This window comes from Diabrotica undecimpunctata, chromosome 8, assembly GCF_040954645.1.
Source record: "Diabrotica undecimpunctata isolate CICGRU chromosome 8, icDiaUnde3, whole genome shotgun sequence".
Lineage (NCBI taxonomy): Eukaryota > Metazoa > Arthropoda > Insecta > Coleoptera > Chrysomelidae > Diabrotica > Diabrotica undecimpunctata.
In genome coordinates this window covers 143,585,042-143,610,469 of record NC_092810.1, presented here as the reverse complement: position 1 = coordinate 143,610,469, position 25,428 = coordinate 143,585,042, and the positions used below count along the sequence as shown (strand labels likewise).

The 25,428-nt window shown below is 31.9% G+C and overlaps 1 protein-coding gene across 4 annotated transcripts in view; it reads left to right on the top strand.

Annotated features, from left to right (window-relative positions):
* Ca-alpha1T (Ca[2+]-channel protein alpha[[1]] subunit T) overlaps nucleotides 1-25,428 on the top strand; it is a 141,700-nt gene that overhangs the window by 34,078 nt on the left and 82,194 nt on the right. For 3 of the 4 annotated variants that reach the window (XM_072541269.1, XM_072541271.1, XM_072541268.1), the window contains exon 10: nucleotides 18,803-18,962. The exons of the other annotated variant lie outside the window; for it this stretch is intronic. In XM_072541269.1, coding sequence (XP_072397370.1) covers nucleotides 18,803-18,962 — 160 coding nt within the window. The remainder of the gene's footprint in view (nucleotides 1-18,802; nucleotides 18,963-25,428) is intronic. 4 annotated transcript variants of the gene reach the window in all.

The window sequence follows — 25,428 nt, the reverse complement described above, 5'->3', positions numbered from 1 at the left end:
TTGAATAAAAATGGCAATTAGGATAAATAAATATTCGTCGCTAAAGAACCTAAACAGCCAAACCCAACCCGACCAATAAAAATAAAATGTGCGATAAGGCAAGGAGATACACTGTCACCGAAATTATTCATAACGGCATTAGTATATGCGTTTAAGATGGTCAGTTGAGATCACAGAGGAGTAATAATAAACGGCGAAAGGCTTACCCATCTGTGTTTCGCAGATGACATTTTCCTTATCACCAATAATTTAGGAGAAGCCACAGATATGATAAATGAATTGGACTTTGCATGTTCGAAAGTGGGCCTCAGAATGAACCTGACCAAAACTAAGTTTATCGGAAATATGGTCCCCAATAACCATTTAACTATTCAAGACAAAAGTGGTAGAACTGGTGAAGAAATATACGTATTTGGGTCATGAAATAAGAATCAGCAGGGATAACCAAACATGCGACATTCAAAGACGAATTACATTAGCGCGCGCAGCCTTTGGAAAACTGCCAGGCATACTTAGGGCCAACATACCAATTAGCCTCAAAAGAAAAGTATTTGACCAATGCATATTACCGGTCATGATCTATGGGGCGGAAACTATGACTCAAACCAAGACTATGGCTTCGAAATTGAGAGTGGCGCAGAGACGAATGGAACGGTTTATGCTGGGAGTGACGTTGCGGGACCGAATAAGAAACGAAGATCTGCGAAGAAGGATGAGTATTGCTGATGTTGTGGAACGCATAGCGGAATTGAAATGCAACTGGGAAAGCATGTAACGAGAGTGCATGACTCGAGATGGACGAGCAAAGTTACAAATTGGAGGATAAGAGCAGACACACGTATTAGAGGAAGACCACCTACACGTTGGGCTGACGATGTCAGGCGTATCACCAAAAATTGCCAACAAAGAGCACAAAACCTCGACGCCCATGCACTTTTCAGAGGCGCACAAAATCGAAACGAGTATCCAGAATGATCGCCAACATTCAGTAAATTAATAAGGTACCTTAAGAAGAAGAATTACACCCTTCTATAATTTATTCTTCTAGGAATGATTCTTGAATTAATTCAAGTTTTATATTAATTTGGATATGTAACTTCTTTTTGATAACTCCCACTATAAACAGAATCTTTTTTTATCGCCTAAAAAATATCCACTAAAGTGTAGTAAATGAAGCAAATTTATTTAATACCACACAGAGTTTACTTACAATTACCTTTTGTTCAATAAACCAATATGAATTTCAAAACTAACCTATAGAGATAATAGAACTACATTACTGATTAACTTGTAAAACTGGCTAACTCCACACTTATGCAATAATGCTACACCCCTTTTTAGTTTTAGTAATAAAAACGAGTTTTAACTCGTATTTGTTTTTTATCTTAACAATATTAATGCTTAATTTTGATATTACGATTAAACAGAATCCAATGCACCTGCATGATGAATATTTTTCAATTTTTTTTATTCAATTGTTCAAACGAATTTACTCAAAAATTGTAAAGATTAGTCTAATTATTATACTACCGCTTCAATATAGTTCTCCTAGTGTCCCTGTACGCCTTGATATCGCGCCAATCCTTGTTTGTTAGTCGGGGAAAGATGTTAAATTTTACATAACTTTAAGACTGCGAAAGTTCTTAAAAGCACTATGATAAAGTTTAAAAAAAATCATAATTATAGATTGATTTGTAAAAGTTTTAAATAAAAAAACATCAATTTTTATTCGAATTTATTCCGAATTTAATAAATGTAACAGTATTAAAAAATATTATAAAGTGAAATTAGAGCTAGCACATCATTGTTAACATGCTTAATTGTTTCTAAGGTAAAATGTTTTATTGGAGCCTAATCATGTGGGGGGGAGCGATTGTATGACCAAACCTTTATTTGGTTATAGTTCTTTTGAATCGTGTGTTTGTGTTTTGACAGTACAGAAAAATTAGCAGATTTTCTAGTCAATAATTTACTTTTCTAATTTTTAATGACGTGCATTGGTTTATGTTTAGTACACAAATTATCAGCACAGCATTATACTTCACCACCTTTTAATATATTTGCTTGCTCACCTATTTAAGTATTTAAGGTAAGTTAGCATCTTCCAGTTGAAAGAAGTTTTTAATTTTGGCATGATAATTTTAGAATGGTATTTTAATTTCTTGGAGTTAGCTGTTTTGCACTAAGTTATACTATATCCCTCTTTGCTTAAAGAGTTGGTAATTCAAATATGTTGTGTTTATTTCTCGTAAATATACAGATAAATGAGCATCAAATTCAATAATATTTGAAATATATCTATAAACAACAAAGAGATAATTGGAGAGCAATTGGAGAGGGCTAAGATAAAAATATATAAGACTATAGCATTATATGCCAGTTAGACAGAAATGATGAACAAATCCGAAAAAGTCATGCTTCAAGTGTGAGAAAGAAAAGACCTCCGGAAAATATTTGTCGAAAACCCATGGAATATGGATAAAATAACTAAATGTAGAACTAGAGAAGATGTATCTATATATATATATATATATATATATATATATATATATATATATATATATATATATATATATATATATATATACATTCTTCTCATATATATATATATATATATATATATATATATATATATATATATACATTCTTCTCATATATATATATATATATATATATATATATATATATAAATACTCATTGAGCTTCTCCGTCATATAAGACTGACTTGGACAGCCTTCGGCAAGATAAAGCACACTCTCAATCGTTCGACCTACCAGTAAGTTTTAAAATAAAATCCTTTAACCAGTGTGTTTTGCCAGTATTGACTTACGGAGCGGAAACGTTGACTATGACAAATAGAACGGTGAAAAAGATCCGTGTGGCTCTATAGGTGATGGAGCGTGCTATGTTGGGCGTTTCAATGCGAGACAAGGTCCCAACCGCCAGTTACGACCAAAATCAGGAGTGGTGATGCTGTAAAGAGAACATTGAAGTGAAACTGGGCAAGTCAAGTGGCTCGAACGACAAATGACAGGAATTGTATGCAAGATGCAAAAGATCGAAACAGATGGAAATATGTCCAGCTGTGGACAAGCGAAGATTGAATGGTGATACCAGATACATATTTTTTCCTATTGCTGATATTTTACTATTATTTGTTTAATGGTAAATATATGATCATAGGTGCTTCTGCCTTTTCTGAATCCGCTTTGTGATTCCTTAAGTGTGCTGTCAATTTTTTCGGTTATTTTTTTGCTCAATATTTTTTCGTATATTTTCATGACAGTAAAGTGTTATTCCACTATAATTGTTGAAATCCGTTCTATTACCCTTTTATAAATCGGTAATATCTGAGCCTTCTGCCAGTCAATTGGCATCTGTTCTTCCCTCCATATGGCATTAAATATCTTTGATAATCTTGTATCTGGTGCCTTCCCGTTTTTTATTACTGCAATAGCTTGTTGCAGTTCATTCATGGATATTGGATCCACAATATTATCTATTCTTTGGTTCAACAAGTTGTGTTCTTCTTGATAGCAAGCAATGTGTTTGTAGCATGTCTTGAAAATAGCATCTTCATCTGTTCATTATTTCATTTTTTTTCTGTCAGAAGTTCGCCAGTTTTATTCCTTGTTTTTTAGAAAATAATTATTACATAACGAGAAACAAAAATTATTATAAAACACCACAACTCCTTAAAAAAAAAATAGATAATGACAGACATTTTTCCAAATTTTTTTACAAACAAAATTTTAAATTGTATATTTTTAAGTACACGCTTAAAATTTTACTTGCTTTTCTATAAACAAATAAATTTTTAGTTCCCTTTGATTATATCATAAATAAACAAATCTTTTTCTTAACGACTTTTCTTTAATCCTCGTTACTGATTGCCGTGATTTCCTACCATACAAACAACTAGCTCTTTCCAACTGCTTCTAACCTGGATTACTCTCACGGAATCAGAGAATATCTTGGCTCTGGTTTACTGCACTTGATCTATTCATCGAGTGTGTGAGCGGCCTCTGCCTCTCTTACCTTCAACGTTTCTCGAAAGTCTCCAAATATTATCTTTACTTCCTCATACAATATGTCTGAAAAGTTAAGATGCCTGCAAGACATAGAGAAGAGTCCAGTCTGAATGTTAAACTCTTGGAGAATTGAGTGATTTGTTCTGTATTCTCTACATGAGATCCGAAGTATTCTTCTCCAGCACCACATCTCGAAGGTGTTAATTTTTTCCTGTCATCCAATTTCATTTTCCATGTTTCGGAACCGTTACTGAATATAGAAAAATTATACACGTACCAAACCAAACTCATTTTGATGTTCTTTGATAAAGAGATATTTTTCCATAGTTTTGATCATCGACTTATAGCATTTTTGTCCTATTACCTTACGCATTTCGGTTTTACAAGAGCCTGCATTCTTAAAGACATCAATGAATTAATAAAATAATATGAAACAATAATTACTTTTTATGGTATAGTACATTTGAAAATGCACAAATTTATATAGTTGGTCAGATAGTTGGTTAGATAGTTGTCAATGCAGAAAAAAACGTAATAACTGATACATTATCTCAATTTTTACTCGACTTAATATGACCACCCCGACAAACCTCAAATACGTCTTAAAATGCAAATGAGCAAACACTAAGGGATTCCGATAAGTAGGCATCATCATTACAATCAGTTTCCTCATTTTCCACAGAAATATTAATTGGCTCTATTGTTTCCTCTAGTAACATATCGAGTTTCCAGAATGTTTCTTCTTCTGCTATGACACGTCTTATAGCTCCAATTGTCAGATGAAATTTTTGATATGGAGTCAGATAATAGTTGACGAACATCTTGAAGTTTAAACGTTGTATTATCTCTCGAGACATGTCCCTTCATGTGAGCTTAGATTAGTTATATGGGGTTAAGTTCACAGTGATAAGGTGGTAATCGTAACACTTTAACTCCATGCTCTTTTGCTATTTCATCTACACTATACTTCTTAAATTTTGGTGAATATTGTTTGCATAGCTGTAGTTACTCTTTTTTGAGTAAACGTTCTGCTGGCACTACTATTTCTTTGGTTATTAGCCAATCCTAGAGTTCTTGCTTTCTCCATTTAGTGTTAGGTAAAGATTCCTTTAATTTTCAATGGTAACTGGCATTGTCTATGACTATTACATAATTGATCTGTAATAAATATTTTATTTGGCTGAAATATTAGTCAAAAACATCAGCAGTCATTTCTTCATGGCAGTCGTTCGTAGAATTTAAAATAAAATTTAGCACGCCTCCATCAACAAATCCTTTATCTCCTCCAATATGAGTGATAATTAAACGGTAACCTTTACCATTTATAACTTTTAAGCCTGTAGACAAACCTTATATAAATGTCTAACGAGCCTTTGTAACGAGTTTATCTTGCCAAACTTTTTTTACAAAATGCTCTTCATTTATCCATGTTTCATCTAAATAAAAAATGTTTTTGCCTTCTCTCCTCAATTTTCGAATTTTTCTTAAATATTGCCTCCTCCAACAAATAATTTCCTCTTTTTCTATGAGCGCAGATTTTCTATTGTTATTCTCATAAACAAATTCTAATGCACGTAAAGTTTCCACAATTTATCTCTTTTTATGTTTGGCAAAGACTCGTCTTCATTAAAGTCTACTATAAGTTTATCCAAAGTTAACTTTTTAGGTGCTTCTGTAATACTTCGTTGCTTTAAACTCTTTCGTTGTTTTAAAAGTCTATAAATAGTTGCTTCTCCAACTCTGGTCATATTTGAACACTTAGAAACTATACTCCGAACAGTACTTGTAAAATGTTCATGTACAAGAGCATGATGTACAATTAACACTAAAGTTTTTATTGGCACGGTTAAATAAAATTTTAATTTCACATGAGTAAAATAGACGTTTATATTTTTATTACACAATTTCACTTTAATATCGCTATTGTTTCCTCTCGTATAATAATTTATTAGTTAAACGCAACCTTATAAGAAATATTTATTTATAATTATTCACACGTATATACATATAAACCTGCCCGAAATATGTTTACCCTTACGTTGGGAATTGAGAGTATCTGTAGTGGTCGAACAAGACGAAAAGGACGAAATGCAACGAGGATACAACGAGGAGCCCACCAAAGATGCGGGATATACCTTTTGTTGTTTAATTGCGTTCATAATATATCTTCGATAAGGCTTTATAAGATATCCCAATTAATAACCTAAGATATTCAGATGACACTGCGATTATTGCTGACAACCCGGAAGGGCCAGATCTAGAATTCTGGATTTTCTACCTCTTAAAATTTATTTAACTATTGACATGTTATAATCTTAAATTAAGTTTAAATTTTCTATAATATGTAATTAACAAAAATTTGATTACGAATTTAAAAGATTTTTTGTTATTTAATTATTAGATGTTAAGATCAATAGAATATAAATCAAGCAAATTACTCATAATAGAAAACATAAATCTTTGTCGCTTCCAAATTTTGTATAATATTAAGCTTTTTATTCGTGTCTAATAAAATCAAGCCATAAGTAACTTGGCATGCTGAAGAATCTCCCAAAAATAGTGTTAGGCATCTAAACGTCTTTAGTAGTGCCGCAGTATTCTTTTGGTATCTCAAGATATCTCTATACTTGGCGATCTTCTCGTTTTGTTTAGTTCAGGTTTAAATTACCTGATCCTGAATGGCAAGAATGAAATCCTCTGTTTCGGGTAACATATTTCCTGCTATCGTGGTTTTTGTCAACCATTAGTTGGACGCTATACTAACATAGTCCCAGCTGACTTAATGAAGTACCACCCATGCTACGGTTTTCCCATCTAGAGACAAATTTTTTGTCCTAGATATATGATTTGTGCGAATTTTGTGTTCCCCCAGTTTAAGTGCTGTCACCGACTTCTAGTCACCGCGGTAACATTGTTCTTTCTATTGCACTGTGAGAATGAGATTTTTGTTTATATGTGATAAGTGCTCTTAATTTTGTTTAAAGAGTAATGTGTGAATCGACACTAGCTAATTGAAATAGGGTTAAAGATGCAAATGGCGACGGAACCTGTCCGAAAGGTTCTCCCCGGCAAAAATGCCATACGATATTATTATTATTATTCGGTTTTTTTCATTTGTTTGTGACGAATGTTTTGCTCTTGCTTTACTTAGAGATATATATTATCAATATTATATGTATATTATCATATACATTGATATCATGTATATTATCATATACATGATATCAATGTTATAGCCATTTTACTTATCGAATGTTTAAGGTAGAATATATTTTCTGGCTATATTTAAAATGCAATACTAGAATGAATAGAATTAAATATTGTATATCGGGTGGTGAATCGTCAAACGGTCCATGGGAAACTCAATGGAAAATTGTAGTTGAAGTCCTACTTCTCTAATTTTTTTACATCAAAAGTCGTGATATACTATTTGAGTGACGACTGAAATCAGTATTGAAATTAAATGCTAAAATTGTTTTACAAATTAAACACATTCCAAAATTTTGCAAAACATAATACATTTGCCAGAGTATTATTGTAAAAGTTATGCCACATATAATGCAGAAAATGTATAACGGGTTGCGTTCGGTCACAGACTAGTTCGACATTAACTGTAGGGAGTTAAAGTGCAGGGCAAAACGTTAACGTTAACGTATAATTTGACAGCTACTCGTGCGCAGTAGAGGAATACACACGTTTGCGTTAACGGGTCTCCGTAACCTTGCGTGCGTTTACGATTCTTTACTTATTCCCTTAACGTTATCCAAATTTTCCCGAGTATTACCGAATGTCTGTCAAATCTCCCAAAAATAAAAAACTTTTTGTTGTTTTGTGATTTTAACCAAAGATTTATCTTTTGTTTGTATTATTGTAACCTAAGAATGGTAAAAAAAATCGAAAAAAAAAATGACGGAAACCAATTTCTCAATAAATTATTACCAAATACATATAGAAGTACAGCATCGTCCATGTCATTATCCTCGAAATCAGATTCCCCAAACATTTCAATATCTTCCATTCTGCTGTAGAAGCAATCAAAATATTTCATAAAAAATCTACCTAAACCAGGAAAAAAATATAAAAAGACACTGTCTAATCATTCAAATTTGTAAACAATCCACAACAAATCTGAGTAAAAGTAAGGTTAGAAACACACGTTAGACGTTAACGTTTTACCGTTTTACACTTCACAGTTAAAACGTATAGTGGCCGTAAACGTAATTTCTTTACGTTTACGTTAGTGTTAACGTTTACGTGTTACCTGCACTTTAACTCTCTTATATTTGAATTGTTTATATTTTTATTTTATGATTTATTATTTAAAAAGCAATAAAGTTATTGAAAATTACTTAGTTGAGGAAAAATCAGCAATGTTTTATGCAGGCAATAGTGTGAGCACTGCCAGATCTTTATTTAGCGTGAGATATTCTAATAGGCCAATTTCAGGCTATACAAAAATTCAAAGGATTTTAAAAAATCACAAGCTTGCCTGTTTGTAGTCCTCTTATGTTGCAAGTAGGTACACTGGTGCTATGTCGTTCTTTGATAGATTGATTTTAACTGGATGAAAGTTTATTTGGTCTGGTACATTATTTGGTAGACTTCATTATGTCTGCCATGGACGTAGAACGGGACCGATTGCCAGATGTGTTTTACTCAGTATACTCATGGGAAGGTTAGTGCAGTAATTAGCCACTGCTTTGTGCAACGCGCAGTATTATAATCGGTTGAAACGACATTTGATTGCATCCTATGAATGTGTGGTATCAAAAATGATTACCCTCCAAGATTGAACGACTAATGACATAGCTGCTGTCCTATCCCACATCCTCAATAAATCCGAGCGTACTTATTGTACTTATGGTAAGAGCTTATTAACACTCGCCTTGTGGGATTGAGAACTCCCCTGACTATCTCTGTTCCGTGAACTACTCGTACAGAAGAGTGCCAATCAATTCAGAATTACTTCTCCACACAATTTGGGACAGACACATAAAGTACACTGATAAGATTAAACAGGTTTATTAGTGCGACCCGCATGTATTTATAATTTCGGATATATTTGAGACTTTATTTTTATTAAGCGACATTACAACAAGCCATAAAACTCAGGTAAATTATTTTTAGGTATTAAGATTAGGTAAAGCATATTTATACAAAAAAGCCTTATAGAAAGGAAAAAACCTTAAAACAATATTCTATTGTATTATTAGCCTTAAATATTATTATTTTTCTTTAAGTTCATAAATAGGGTAACCTTGGTAGCTGCTGCTCTGAGCATGAGCTGCAATCAGTTGAATATATTCTAAATGTATACTTAATGTCTATGTAATAAAAGACTTGTTTATTAAATCAATAATAATAACTGAATTTGTCATCTACTTAAAAATAACAAATTAATTTAAAATGATTTAAACAAAAACATTGTGCATTCTAGTTTATTTATCTGCAATTACAGCATTTAAATATTCGGTCTTAGTGAAGTTTAAGCCACAATTTAATTTGCCCACGTAATAATTTGGAAATTATGCAAATATATTATAAATTTATAAACTATTCTGTTTCGATAGTACGGAATAAGTAGAAAAAATATTTTATATCGGTTTTTTAACACAGCGTGTCAATTTTAAAACTTACAATGAGCTATATCTCACGAACAAAAGCTGATATCGAAAAATGTTTGAAACCATTTCTAGGATATTAAGGAGGAACTAAAATGACATGAAAGAGAACTCACCCCCATCAACAATCAATAATTATACAGAGTCATCAACAGAATCAACAAAAACGTCATTAAATTTTCCATTTAAGCCAAAGTTTTACAATTATTGCTTCACCCTGTATAATTATTATTTATACCATTCGATAGCATTTTATAGTCTTTTCAATGATGTATCCCAAGTAGGGGTTTGCAGTTTAAACTTGTTTGGTTGTGGTGGGTGGGACCTAGCGGGTTGATGGGGGTGAGTTTTAATATCTTTGGGGTTCGAAAGGTAAAGAAAATGTGGAATTTTATTTTAAGTTGTCATTTGGATATTGGCACTAGGTTTTTGAAGTAATTATAATAAAAAATATCAAGAGATTAACCAAAATATATTCAAATAAGAGTGCTTATTGCGTTCTTGAAACGTTGAAACATTAAACATAATTGAAATGAAACAATTTCAAATGCTAAGTTCATTACATCAATTACAATTGAGTGCATTTATTGTAACCGAAATAATCTATTTTATACTTATTTACTTTAATTCAATTCATTGAGTCTCTACATGTTCCCATATTTCCGATCACATTTCTCTGGACCTATCTTTTGAATCGAAATTCATTTTTTTTTCCTAACGATAGTCTTTCTCTTTCACTTATTTCTTTCAGAATGTACGGTAGTATTTTTGTTTCTAGTATTTGTTAATTTATTGTCTCTGAGACATATATACAAAACCCTATTCTTCATTTCTAAATCTCTGCACCAAAACTTGACATGGTAGTAGTCCACTTCGAGAGATTTCTTAATTCTCTGTTGTTCTTACTTTAAAATACTTCAACATTCTGGCTGGTGGGATCCACTTGATTCTACCTGTAGTATACAGTATATAGTGTAATATGTGCATACATTCTTATTTCATTTGTCTACAGCATTTGTATGCATATTTTCGTGCATTAGCATCGGTGTTCTTTTGTAAACTTTTAAAATACTTATATAATAGCGTGTCTTTTTCTGTAATAATTTTCTTTGTAGTAATTCTTATAATATTAAGTCTGATTCTTTTTGTATTACTTTTTTATTTTCTTTGTTTTTTGTAATACTTTTGATTAGACTCCGTTTTGAAAACTTTCGCATAATTGTCTCATCATGTAACCATTATATGATTGTCTGCAAATAACCGTCTAAAAGCAGTTTTCTTCAATATCATAATAATAGAAGCTCTTCCATGCAGTAGATACAATATAAAAATAGTTATATATAATAATTATCTTTTATTTGTGCAAAATCTGACGATTTTTTTCTTCCTATTTAATTTACGGTTGACTTCAATATTAACGGACATTTTAGATAATTTTGATTTAGAAAATGCGAACTTCTGTATTGCATTTCTATTACTCTTCGTACTCAAACAAACCATTCGGGTTTACTTAATCTCTTTTTTTATTTCTTGGAGCAACCACTGAATCGGAAACTAAAATCGCTAAATTGTGTTGGAAGTAAAAAAAAGTTGCAATTGTTTATGGATTAAAATATAAATTACTGAATGGCAATTTGAGAAAAAATCATATCTTAGTATTTTTGTCTACCTTTATTACTTCCAAGGATATTAGCCAGTAATAATAATTTTCGGACTTATTTGAATATTTATACCAAATTTATCTGATATGCCGTCTATCTACGTAGTTTTACTTAGGCAGTTCATATTGATATTTCCCCCGGTAAGTCCCATTGAGCTGAGGGTGTCCGTGTAAACTTAATCTAGATTTTAATCTTTATTTCAAACTCCTAAATATAGTGAATTTAAATGCAACAAAAAGTTATTATTGCAAAATTAATAATTAGTTGTCATTTAAAAGTAGCTCTATTGAAACACTCACGTAAACAGTGCATTTGTTTGTTACCACCACCCTACCAGTCATTAGAGTTTGTGTTCATGTTCATGGTTTAGGTATGAAAAATTTAAATCCTTTAGCTACGTATTAAAAATTGCGCTTATTTTATTACCTAGTGTTTATTCGTATTTTTGGTATATATTGTTTATTTATGTGAAATAAAATGGAAAAATCTAAAAGCAGTAAAATCAAATATAAGAATTTAAATGTTGAATAAAAACATAAAAGTCATAAAATTAAATTTTAATATGATTTAAGAAAACTTTTTTATAGAGGATATAATAACTTTACTTTAATCACGGTACAGCAATTGAAATTTAAATTGTGAAATTCTTTGTAATATCTTTCATTTTTTAGTTTCAATTATATTAGTTTTGCTACTTTATTTAACTTATAATATATGGATATAATTATCTCTAAGAAAGCTTTTGATGGGTCCCCGCGGCAGCAGCCAGTCTAACCCGCCGCAGTAGCTTTTTCACATCAAAAAGTACAAATTCACCTCTCAAATTAACAAAATTGCTGGCTTTGAAGACTACACCCAAAAGCTATCTCTTCCAAATCCAAGTCTCAACTTTCACTTAAACACCACACTGCTACTATACTACACATTTTCCTATTATAACAAAAATGAACAACGAACAAACAATAACGAATTTGAAGAAAATCCGAATTAAACAATAAAACCAAATGCTTTGGCGTTCCGTCGTAGAGTGATTTCATTCGCTTCCCCACATAACTTTCTCACCAACCTAAGTGGATATTTATTTGACGCGCAATATTAAGCGGAATCAACATCAAAGGAAAGCAATTAAAATTATTATATACAGACCAGAAATGTTTATATTATCAATACCAGCGACGCAAAAATTGAGAATATTTTTCGGTATTTTAACATACGAAAAGAAATAGAAATGCTACAAGATCAAACTTCTAGCGACATAAAAGATATATGTTAAATAAATTTTAAAATCAGAAGTCATTCAACGATTTAGTTATGTTAAGCACAATAAAACAAATCGATGGGTTGACGAGATGAAATGAAGACCAATACTAATTAGAAATTTAATAAAAAATAACTACTCAATCACAGAATGATTTAACTATATAAATGATATCCTTAAAACATATAAAATATTTTAAAACAAAGACAGATATTTATAAAATAACCAACTCTTAAACTCTATCGTTAACAAACAGATCGCGCAAAAGTATATTCCTGTGCTAGAGATGCAGCAAACAACGAAAAGTCAACAATAGTAAGAAGTAAGTAGTGAAATGGTTGCTAGTGACATTAAAACAGTGATTAAATTTACAATCCATTGTAAGTGACAAAGTGAATGGGATAACTCCCTATGGAAATTAAAACAAATTGAACCATCTAGAAAAACGTGGAGGAAGCAAAACTGCAATTAGGGCGAACCAGCCTAGAAGTGATCGATTGCGTTTAGGACATACACGAATAACACATACATATTTATTTAACGACAAAAATCAACCGGTATGTGATAGATGTAAGACAACTTTTAATGTAAAACAGTAAGGTCTCTTTTTATGCGGATTATTTTTATGCGATTTTAAAGTTGTGCGGTTTGTATTTCATCTAAAAATTTATATTATTAACTATTATATTAAATATTAACTACAGTCCATCTAATTTACTTACCGTTGCACGTCATTATCATTGACAGAGTTCGAAGTTGACATAGTTGCCAAAGTATAAAAAAATCCTGAATCCATTTTAAATCAAATAGGTCACATAATTATTGCAAAAGTGGATTATACAACAAAACAAATTAATATGTAATGTAAATAAATAGAAACAAAACAAGAGTTAAAAAATAATCTTGTTAAAAACAATTTCAGCCGCTTGTATGCGTCGTATAAGATGTAAAATGGAATACTTAAACAAAAACAACACTTTTTCATTACTTATTAACATTAGTCAACACCGCAACTGTCAAATAAGTGTGTTTTTCAATGTCAAATAAGAGGTTTTTGTCATCTTAATATCGTAAGTCTAATTTTTTTTTATTTTTTTTTTTTAAGATTTTATTTGACCCAATGGAGAAAAAAACATCAAAGATAATCAGTTTTATTGGAAAAAAAATTGCAATTTTAGATCACTTATGAAGAGAAGAAGGATCTACGGCAATTTTCATCTTACTCAAGGGATGTATTATTAGAATGAACCATCGCAATTTGGATTGAGGAAATAGTTCAAAGAATAATTCCTGTAAGTGGTTTTTTAATCGAAAAAAAAGCTCTTCAGTTTTATCAGTTAAGGAAACAATCAGATTCGGTTTATAAAAAGAAATGCATTTCATAATATCAAGATCACATGAAAGAGTGCTACAGTAGATAAAGCAGCAGTAAAGTAGCAGTAAAATATTTAAACAGGAGCCAGCGAAAATTATTGAAGATGGGACTATTGTGCCGATCAAGTATTTAACGCTGATGAAACTAGACTGTATTGGAAAAAAATGCCTAACCGTACTTACATCGCCAAGGATGAAAAAACTGCAAGTGGACATAAAGCAAGTTAAGATCGAGTAACATTATTACATACTTTGTAACAATACATCAGAAGATAAGATGTTGAAACGATTCTTAATAAATAAATCTCTTAGACCACGTGCTTTAAAAGGCAAAAATTTACTTTACAAGTAAAACAAGAAAAAGCAGTTTGTTAGAAAATTGATAGAGAAACATCATAATTTAAAGATTATTAAAGAATTAAGCTATTTTAAACAAGTTTTAGAACGAGACAACTTAGGGAAACATCCACCTGCAGACGAAGTTTATAAATAATTAGTTTACTTTCAACAAAAATACTAGTAAAATAATCAGGTTCCCCTGTTTTCCTGTTTATCGACACCATATTCTTCTTCTTTTTTGAGTACCGTGCCCTAGTTTTAGGCGTGGGTAGCTTCCATGACGATTTGTCGATATCGTTCTCGATCTTGCGCGGCATGTAATAATTCATCTGCTAATAAGCCAGTTCATTGACGAAGGTTTCGGAGCCATGAGTATTTCTTCCTACCAATTCCTCTTTTTCCGTCGATTTTTCCGTTGAATACCAACTACATTATCCTGTATCTGCTTCCTCTCATTATATGCCCCAGGTATTCGAGTTTTCTCTTTTTTATCATCTTTATTAAGTCGCCTTTAGCTTGACCTACTCTGTTCAAGACTTCTCTGTTTGAAATGTATTGAACACATGATATTCTGAGCATTCTATGATATAACCACATCTCGAAGGCTTCTAATTTGTTCATCATGTTAACGTTCATAATCCAGGTTTCACATCCATACAGGAATACAGGATACACATAACATTTTAGGAACTTGATTCTCAGCTGTAAGTATGAATGACACGATATGAATAAATATAAATAATTACAAAAACGAATAGAAATATGGACCAGTTTTTTTAAGCTTTTGTATGAATTTCTTTCAGATGTATTCGAAGTAATTTATCATGCAGCTTATTTATTTTAATTTCTGGAAACTTTTTTATTTTTGTCTTGGTTTAATGTAATTTTAGAAGGCTACGGAATGTATCCCTACTTTTTCATGGCAAGTAATGTCTTTTTGTATGCAAAATAATCTTTCTTGCGATCTAAAGACATTATTAGACAAAAACTGTAACATAAACAATATCGTAAATTTCGTAAAGTAAAGAAACTCTCTTTTTCCATCCATTGTAAATTAATTAAGTAATTGTACCGTAATGTAATGTAACTTAATGTAACATGTCGCTAATAACCATTAGTAATTGATGTGACTGATCGAGAAAAAATTAAAAAATAAACCGGTTTTCATTAAAAAAGCTATTACTGACAACAAACATTTCAAATAGTTTTAAATGCACATTTAAAATGTTAATTAAATGTAGTAGATTTGAATATTTATTATTAATTCTTCCGACCTAAGCGACAAGCTAGGAAGCAGAATTTGTTTTAAAAAATAGACACAAAATTTGGTATATTCTACAAAATTGATTTTTGATAATAATTTGATATTTTTCTTATATTATTTCACATAAATAATATAAAACATTTTCAGTAGAGTGCTTTATTGGTAGAATAATTTTGGCGATTTAGTTAACACATGATCAGAAACCAAAAATTGTCTGATCCAAAATTTTAATATTCTTAGATATTTAAATTATTGGGTGCTTCAAAAAATAAGAAACGATACTCATTGAATAATAGGACTAAAAAGAATAGAAAAACTATATAAAAGTTTTAATTTATGAAAAATAAAAAAGTATAAAATATTTTCTAAATCCAACCTGTTCAATAGGTTGGTAGAAGTTGGCTTTTTTTGTATATCAATCATATTTTATAGTATATCCTATTACGGAATCCTGCCTGTAAGTTATAGAAACCTAGAGCTTGCTTATTGGTATATTGTCGTAAACCTTCCCGAGGCTTACAAACATTTGGTGAGTTTTAAAATTTGTTTCCATACTCTTTTTTACCGTTGTTGTAATACAAATGAAAAGCCTGGGAATTCATTTTTAATTATTATCTTGAAAACTTTACCATAAAGCCTTCCTATAGAACTGGTCACACGAATATATCTATATTTATTGAATTTTTTAGCCAGCAGATATGAACTATCAGTTCAGACTACCAAGTCCCAGTATTTTGTCGTATTTTATACATTTCGTTTCAATTTATGGTCTTAGGATAAATTTTGGTTTATTGTTCTGTTATGAAATTTCTTATGATTATTTCATCAATGTTAATCTTTAATTAGTAAAATACTTTTTGTCCTTCCTTAAATTATGTAGAGTGTGAGTTTTCCAAGCTTCGCATATTCTTGTGCCTCCCATGTATACATATATAGTCCGTCTAGAAAGTATCCGGAATTTTATATTTTTTCTAATTTTGATAGATTTCCTTTTTGTAACATTTTAAGACAAAAGTAATGCATCAAGTAGGTTGTGCCGATAGTAGGTTATGGACATAATCGCATGACAAGACCATCTGTCAAATATTGTTGTTTGTAAACAGACTTAATAATTGTGAAATAATGTCACAAGTAGAAAAAAGAAAAGTGGTGGAATATTTGTATAGGAAGGGTGTCCAAACGTTAAAAAATTAGTGCAATTGACTGAACTCGGAAAAAGTGCAGTGTATGAGACAATAAAGAGGATAAAAAATGGCATAGATATGAGACATAGACCAGTTTCGGGTAGACCACGTAAGATTCGCGGAAACAATTTAAATGCTTTAGTGGTTTTAGGAGGACAAAACCCGCGCCTAGGGTTTCGAAAATTAGCAAACAGATTTGGAAATCAACAAAGAATAAAAGTGTGTGTGTGCTCAGAAACTATCAGCACCTCACTGAAAAAGCAAGGCTACATATCAAGGAATCCAAAAAAAAATCCCTACAATGACACCTCTGCAAAGGCAACAAAAAATAGATTTGTGTCAACGTTTTCGAGAAAATAATTTTAATATTGTCTTTATATCTGAGGAAAGTTGTTTCCAGCTTGGTGTAAATCATGTAAAAGTCCTATCAAGAGAAAATGTTACCGTTAAAATTTTCAAATTTCCCACTAAAATAATGGTTTGGGGAGGGGTGGCGTTTTCAGCAAGATGCCATACTCCTGCTTATACTCAAGCTTGGATACAAGAACACAAATTGGCAACAATTTTGTGGCCAGCAGCATCTCTAGATCTTAGCCCCATTAAAAACATATGGGGATTGATGAAGATTGAAGTGGAACGAGCAGCGCCACGAGATAAAGAAGGTTTGATTCGGTCAGTTTTACAGGCCTGGAACACCATTACCGAAAATTATGGCCTTGACCTAGTTTCGGGTGTACCTGGACGTTTAGTTAAGTGTTTAGATTTAAATTAAAGTTGTATAAGCAAATGAGATGAATTATATGTTGCAATTTTCTATTTCAAGTGATACAAATAAATACCGTAAAATTATAATTCTGGTTTATTTTTTCCGGATACTTTCTAGACGGACTATAATTTAGCGCTTTTCATTGTTAAGATAACGTTTCTTCTTTCCACTTCTACATTGAATATGGCATATTTTTTCTTAGCTTGGTATTAAATTTTAAACATATTTGTTAAAAAATCCAAATTAATCCTAACCTGGAATTGGAATTCCAGGTTAGGATAGGTCCGCCCCATTAAGGCGGTCGATGTATGAATCATATCGTAAGGGATGTTGATCTACAGATCAGTGAACCTCATTCATAATAGTCATAACTAGAACTAGACAAGAAACTTTATGGAGGACTAAGCTACGGAAAAAATTGTCGAACATGGAATGTACTACTGGGTCTCTCAATGACAATAAGCGAAGTAGTACGTGAAGTGGACTGGTTAAATATAGACCTGTGTATAACATATGAGGTTATCAGAAATTGAGTAGAACTTCTTTGTTCAGTCTAGTACCTGCTGGTTGCTTCCTGTCACCTTGGGTACTACGATATACAAAGAAATAAATAACAAGACTATAAATAAACTATATTTAAATCAAATGACACAAAAAAGAGAAGATTATATATATATATATATATATATATATATATATATATATATATATACATTTAATTATACATTTAATTAATATAGATTAAATAGAATTATTTAGTACAAAGATAGAAAATTCAGTACTTAATCATAATCCGGAATGATTTACCAAAGATGAATGAATTAACGTGGAAAAAACAGCTGTACGAAAACTAAATACGATACAAACTTTGGATATCTATATATCACACAAACCACTTGTCTATGGATGAAATCATATGGGGAGTATATTAAAATGAACACCACCGAAAAGCTGTAGAAACGTTGACAAATACATAAGACAGAGAGTGACATGGAAGATAATGTGATTTAAAAACAATGGATAGTTTGCAAAGACTAAATATTTAATATTTTTAAAAATGTTATGTTATTTTAAGAAATATTTTATTTGGCCATTGTTCTTGTTAAAGTTTCATAATCTTAAAAAAATAAAGAATAAAAAAAATATAAAGAGTAATGTTTAATATAAATCTAATATTGCTCTGACCTGTTCGTTATCCTGTAGTTCGTTTTTGAAGCACCCAAAAAAGTTTTTGAGACATTTTGTTTAATGTTTAAAATATTGACTTACACAAACATTAACACTATATAAACTATTTTCTATAGCATTCTGGGAATGTATCTGTTTGGCGGTAAGTTTTGCGTCTATATAGACGATAATGGTTCAACCAAGGAATGCACCTGTGAAACAATGGACAATATACGATGTCGATGTGACCGCAAACACTTCAACAACATCCTCTGGGCCACTGTCACAGTATTTCAAGTGAGATCTAACTTTCAATTAGATGTAATAAAACAACATATTTAGAAAACTACTTCTACAATTAGCTTTTCTATTAAAGGTTCTATATACGGATGTCAAAATATTTTCGTCTATTCGTTTTCTCTTTTCTCTTCTTTTAGAAAACAAATTCATTATTTTGTACGGTGTATAAGTTAAATATATACACACAGTATACCAAAAAATACTACAAATCATATACTGCATGCGTTCAAGATCATAAAGAAAACAACATAATATAATATGGAAGCAGTTTTTTTAGTAAACGATTTTTAATGTTCTCGATTGAAAATTACTTGACCACTTTACTTTTGTATTTAAAATTTAAAATAAATAATTGCATGTGCTTTTTAAGTAGTAGTGTAAATGATATTTTCATAAGACAAGTTTCTAGATAAGTTGAAATACTTGAAATCAAAATTATCGATTTATAAATGATCTGTACGCCGGCGCCGTAGGAAAATATTTTAAATAAGAAAGGTAGCTGAGATAATTTTAAACAAAAATGTTTCTTAATACTTTTTGTGTAAAAGGAACTTTTCTCTCAGAAACAACGCTTAAAGCGACAAACGATTTTGAATGTCAGTTACGCGCGTGAACTCAAATTTGTACAAATTTTTTATTAACTCGACGGTACAAATTTGAAATATTTTGATCAGAGTGTCATATTGACAAAAATTAAAATGCGTTTAAAAAGTGAATCGTCTAAATTTCTTATACAACTTTTGCATTTTCGCCCAAATGGAGTCAATTTCTATCAAGCTGTTAAATAAATAAACGTTGCGCGATGTTTGTCATTTTTAACGATTCCCATGAAATCTATAAAATTTATTACCTCCATGGACTAATCTTCAAAACCTATAACATGAAATTTTTATTTTGAATTTTCAAAACCTATAACATAAAAAAACGCTGAATTTAAACTTTCACATTACAAACGATCTCACGTCACGGGAAATACTTCCACAAGGACGACATAGGGTGGAATTTGTAGCTAAAGTTGTGGTTTCAAAAAACGGACTTGTGTAATCGAAAAGATGTTTTAGATCAGTGTCTCCCAATTTTATTCCATTCAGTTTAAGCTTAGTGTCAAGCCAGAGAGCTCGTATTTTTCATGCATATTGATTACATTGAATTTGACGATGGATAAATTTGTTATAAAACAAAGTACAAGTTCTAAGACTTGCACAAACACACCGTCAAGTGATCTATAGCCGGCTACAAGTTCTAAGACAATACTACAACACTAGTCTACAATACTAGTCAATAAGAAATAATAAAAGACAGTCGAGTAATGTCCATAGAGAGGCAGGTACGAGTGGTAATTAAGAAGAAGGAGTCCTGAACCCGACAATAATTTGCAGATTACTTACAGTTCGGTTTTATAAAGGGCACTGATGACAAACTATTATGTGTTATTTGTTATGCTGCACTTTCAAATGAGTCCATAAAATCTTTCAAATTGAAGCGGTATTTGGAATTGAAGCACCAGGAATACAGTGGTAAGATAATAGATTTTTTTATAAAGAGGGAATAAATAGCTACCAAAAAAACTACCTACTGTTCTAGTTAGAATCAGCACACTGTGCACTGCAGTAGATCTATTATATTTTGTTACAACTGTGATCCTTTAAGGTCGATTTATACATATCCGTGCCGTGTCCATTCCCTGTTATGACAGTGCCTGGCAAAAAAAGGGTAATATTGTACTCTTATGAGTATATTTATACATTGGCGTTTTCCGGACGAGGCCCGTCCGTGCCCGGTCGGAAATTAATCCCAGACGATATTTTTGTTTTCGGTACTGGCGATGCGCGTAAATAAAATGGACCGCAAAGACTATGTTTTGTGAACGCGAGTGCTGGTAAACAAACAAGCAGATGTTGTGCGTTTAGTATGTTATGGTTTTTTATATGTATTAATGAAAAAAGAAGAAGAAAACAGAGTACTGTGACGTTCTAAAATATTCCTGAAATTTTGTTTCATCGTCCAATAATTCTCTGTATATTTTTGGATTGTCCTTCGGTTTGTCTTTTTTTTCCACATAGGGTGCACACTCTATCTTTGTTTCCCCCTTTTCTGCTCTTGCTCTTTCTCTTCGTCAAGTAATAAGGACAACACGGTGAGATCTTCTATCCAAGCCTCCATATTTTCAAGTATCTTCAACACAGAAATATGTAATCACGCTTTTCTCTCCTATTTGTGTCGGTACTCATACTGCCACAACGCGGTTGTTTGTAAATATAAGATTAAAAATATCCAGACTCCGCACTGACACGGAACGGACACGTCACGTATATGTATAAATCGACGTTTAGAGCGAGTTTTATTTTTATCTTTGTTATTCAGTTTTTTCAACAATTCTGCATTTGTTATTTTTTGTTTTGCAAAAAACCTTTTACAAAAATTACTGAATAATACAAAATTCTTTAAATATTACTAATGAATGAAATTGTGTTAATAAAATCAGTATTAAATAACAAAAACTATAATAAAAACATTCATTAAATAATTAATTATAAAAAATACCCTGTTTCTCGTAAGTTATGTGGTCAAGTAATTGTAAAACTTTTAAAAATTCAATGCATTCTTCTGTTCTTTCGTTTCCGGTGCTGTGTGCATGTAAAAATGCATTATTGTTGTAGTTACTCCTGTACACGTGTATGTTAGCATGTTACAGATTTCGTTTATATTTTGTGGATATCACGCATACGAAATAAAAATTACTTTGACACATTGTAGCATGGTATACACAAATTATTGATATACTTTATAGAAATATTTCAGAACGCCATTGAAGACACGGAATGCCAAATAGGATCTCTATTACGGTAGAAGAAGTCACTATTAGAAAAGTTACATATGGTAAAGATGTACTGTCTTACAAGTGTTATCCAGAATTCCTGAAACTTGTGAATTAACAGGGAATAAATTGGTTAACAACTATATTTACTCCTGCCGTCAGAGACGAAAATGCCGCTGAACCTCTAAAAATCATACGAACAAGCTGAGTTTTACCCAACATATTAATTTTGGGACCCCAAAAAGATGCAAAAAAGTTTACTACTTTTACCCATTGGCTTCCCCCTCGGAGGGGCGTAAAAACGCAAAAAAATCAATTTACCAAGAATCTGTACACTGTAGAAAAAAATGATTCAAATCGATTTTTTCTTGTTTTAACCCCCTGCGAGGGTGGTTTTAGGGGGAAGCCTGGGGGTAAAAGTGGTAAATTTTTGTGCATCTTTTTTTGGAGTCCCAAATTTAATATTTTTGGCAAAATTCAGCTTGTTCGTATGATTTTTAGAGGTTGAGTGGCATTTTTCGTCTCTGAAGTCTGAAGTATAAAAAAATATTAAATTATAGATTCGCATTATTTAATTAAGATTGTAACGTCCACCTCTGGTTATTTGTCAAAAAAGTTGACGTTTTTCAATTCTCTAATTATTTTTACTTCGCTAAGTTTTTGCAAAAGTGTTTATACCTTGAATATTTAGTTTAATTATCGTTTAACGAAATGTTTGACGCGTTTAAAATGCTTTTAACGTTCTCGCGCAAAGATGACTAGATATGAACCAGAATCTCTATGTCTGCTTTATAGACTATCAAAAGGCTTTTGGAGTACGACATCAGAAACTCGTAAAACTGTTGAAAGAAAAGAATATGGATAGTCGAGATATACTGGTTATTGTCAATCTGTACTGGAATCAAAAAGCAAAGGTAAAAATCGAAAATGTCGATACAGAAACTATAGAGATCAAAAGAGATGTTAGACAGGGTTGCGTGCTGTCCCCATGGTTATTAAATCTATACAACGAAGCTATTTTTAAGGAAGCAATACCAGAGGAACAACTGCTGTTTGACAGAAGTTACCAACAAATTATATAATCTTAAAGTCCTATATCAGCAACAAAAACTTCCATGTAAAGTATAAGAATGAATACACAATTATACAACAAATTTTCGCTGGGGTGGCATAAGGAAACGTCCTAGGACCCATAGTATACCTTATATTCACTGCTGAGCTACTGACAGATACAAAAATCATCACAGTCACATTGGCGGATGATATCGCAATACTAGTATGTAACAAAAATCACAATATATCCTCAGAAATCCTAAAAAATAACATAAAATACCACAATACATGACTATACTTAAACAGTAAAGCTCATTTCATTTTGAATTTTAAATTCATATAAGCCGGGCTACAAATAATAAGTTCTCGGGAAGAACCGCGTTGAAAATTTAAAACTCGTCTTTTCGACACCCGTAACGTACCAGTATCTTCTTCTCCAGAAATACGAGAACCGTCAAACGGCACTGAGGTCTTAATCTGCCTACTCCTCATTTTCGAGTGACGACCGGTCTTACCCTGTGTAGCTGCTTTCATACCGTCAGTATTCGCAGGAACGGTGTGCGCGGAAACGGTCTGTTGCCGGCAGTCTTTTAGCGTCTTGGCGCGTGTTTAAGCTGTTAGGACGTTTTTTAATTTCGATTGCTTCATGAGTAATTCTCGATTTTAAGGAGCAGATAAGAGCGATGGTTTTTGCTTTGTAGAAATCTATGTTGTGAGCTGTCTGAATATGATGTTGGGCTAGGGCTGAAATAGTATAGGAATGTTATACAGATATAGAATGTTCGTAAATACGGTTGTGAATTCGTCGGTTTGTCTGTTTTACTGATCTGTTCATAATATACTGATTTTTGATAAAAAGTAAAAATATTTTGGGTTGATCAGGCGGCAAGGTACCTAGTTTGGGTTGGTCAGACCACAACTTATCAAGATCTTCTCTCTCACTCTCTCTCTCTCTCTCTCTCTCTCTCTCTCTCTGTCTCTCTACGCTTTCCATATTTCTACTATGAAGTTCCCGAAATTTTTGATCAATGTGATGTGTTATATTTGGCTTCGACTCCTCTTTCTTCAGTAAGTCTATGTCTGGTTTTGGTTCTTGTCTTTTTTGTTTTAATTCTTTTCAGTGTATTTTTAAAGGCTAATTTGTTTGACTACAAACAAGGTGTGGTCAGTGTGAGGTGGTATCTTTAATTAATCATTACGTAGTCTATCTGATTTCTGGTAGTTTGAACCATGTGTCCTTAATAACCACGTTCTGTTCTTGACAGAACTTAAGTATTATGTCGCCTCTTGCATTCCGTAGTCCAAGACCATTTTTACCAATGTTATTTTCAACTTTGTCTTTTCCCACTTTTACATTGAGATCTCCCATTATTATCGTTATTTCATGTTTTTTTGTGTTCTTCATTAAGACTTGTAAATGTAGAAACAGCATACGATGTGAGTGATAGACCACATTTGTAACGCTTTTTTCTATAGCTACGCTTATTATGATTCCGATACTATTTCATTGCTGTTTTTGGTTATTACCCGAGTAATATAAGTATTATCTTTTTGTCAATCTTCAGGCCATCTCATCTCGCTTATTCCGAGGATACAAAATATTTATCCTGCTCATTATTTGGATGTTGTTGTGGATTTTGCCTGCCTTGAACATGCTTCTAATATTCCAAGGCCCGATCCGAATCTAGTTTATTAATCTCTTGGTAGAGATTCTTAGTACCCTCTGAGCTTCTAGTGTGTGCCGCGGACTGGAGGCGAAATGTGTGATTGTACTTTGCATAGTCATTGTTCTTGGGAGATGGTGTAGTAGTTTTCTCTTGCTTTCTACACCACAGTTTTATAGCCCGTTGTATCGATATTTGATTACCGCCTACAAATATGTAATATCAAATCAGTGAGGATTTTTTTGCTCCAAGTTTGATTCACTAATGGCGTAGCTACTGCCTAATGCCATATCGTCAGTCGCTAGACGGGTGCAAATTTGGTAAGACCTTACTCACATCTATCCTAAATATATGTAGGACTTTTTCCTATCAGCCAGTGGGACGCTCCATTTTGGAGTTATGAACTCTCCTGCCTCTCTGTCTTTCGCGAAGTACAAAGAAGCCTTTACTTAATGCAGCACTTCTTCTCCACGTTAGCTTGGACGAATACGAATTATATTATATTAATAACCTAATAACATATATTAAGGAATCGGAGTCTTTTACAATGAGAATAGGTACAATTATCACATATTTGTACAATTTTCGGTTTTAGGATCGTGTCTTATTTGGACGACCTGTGTCTTGATACATCTCGACGTTTTTGTGCAATTATATGTGGCTTCTTTAAGAATAAAATAGACTTGGTCACAGTAACTCGAGAGACGAAAATTTACTGGTGGTGAATGAAGCCTGAAATGCTTTTCTAGATATATATCTCATAACGTCGAAATGTACCCTCGCAATGGTCATACAAAAAAGATACGGTCCAAGCCCGTAAGACGAGGAATTAATATATACCTATCATATTTATAAGGTAAATTTTTTATAAACATTTTTTCTACACTTTTATAAATGTTATGTGCATGTGTAATATAAAATTTTGTAA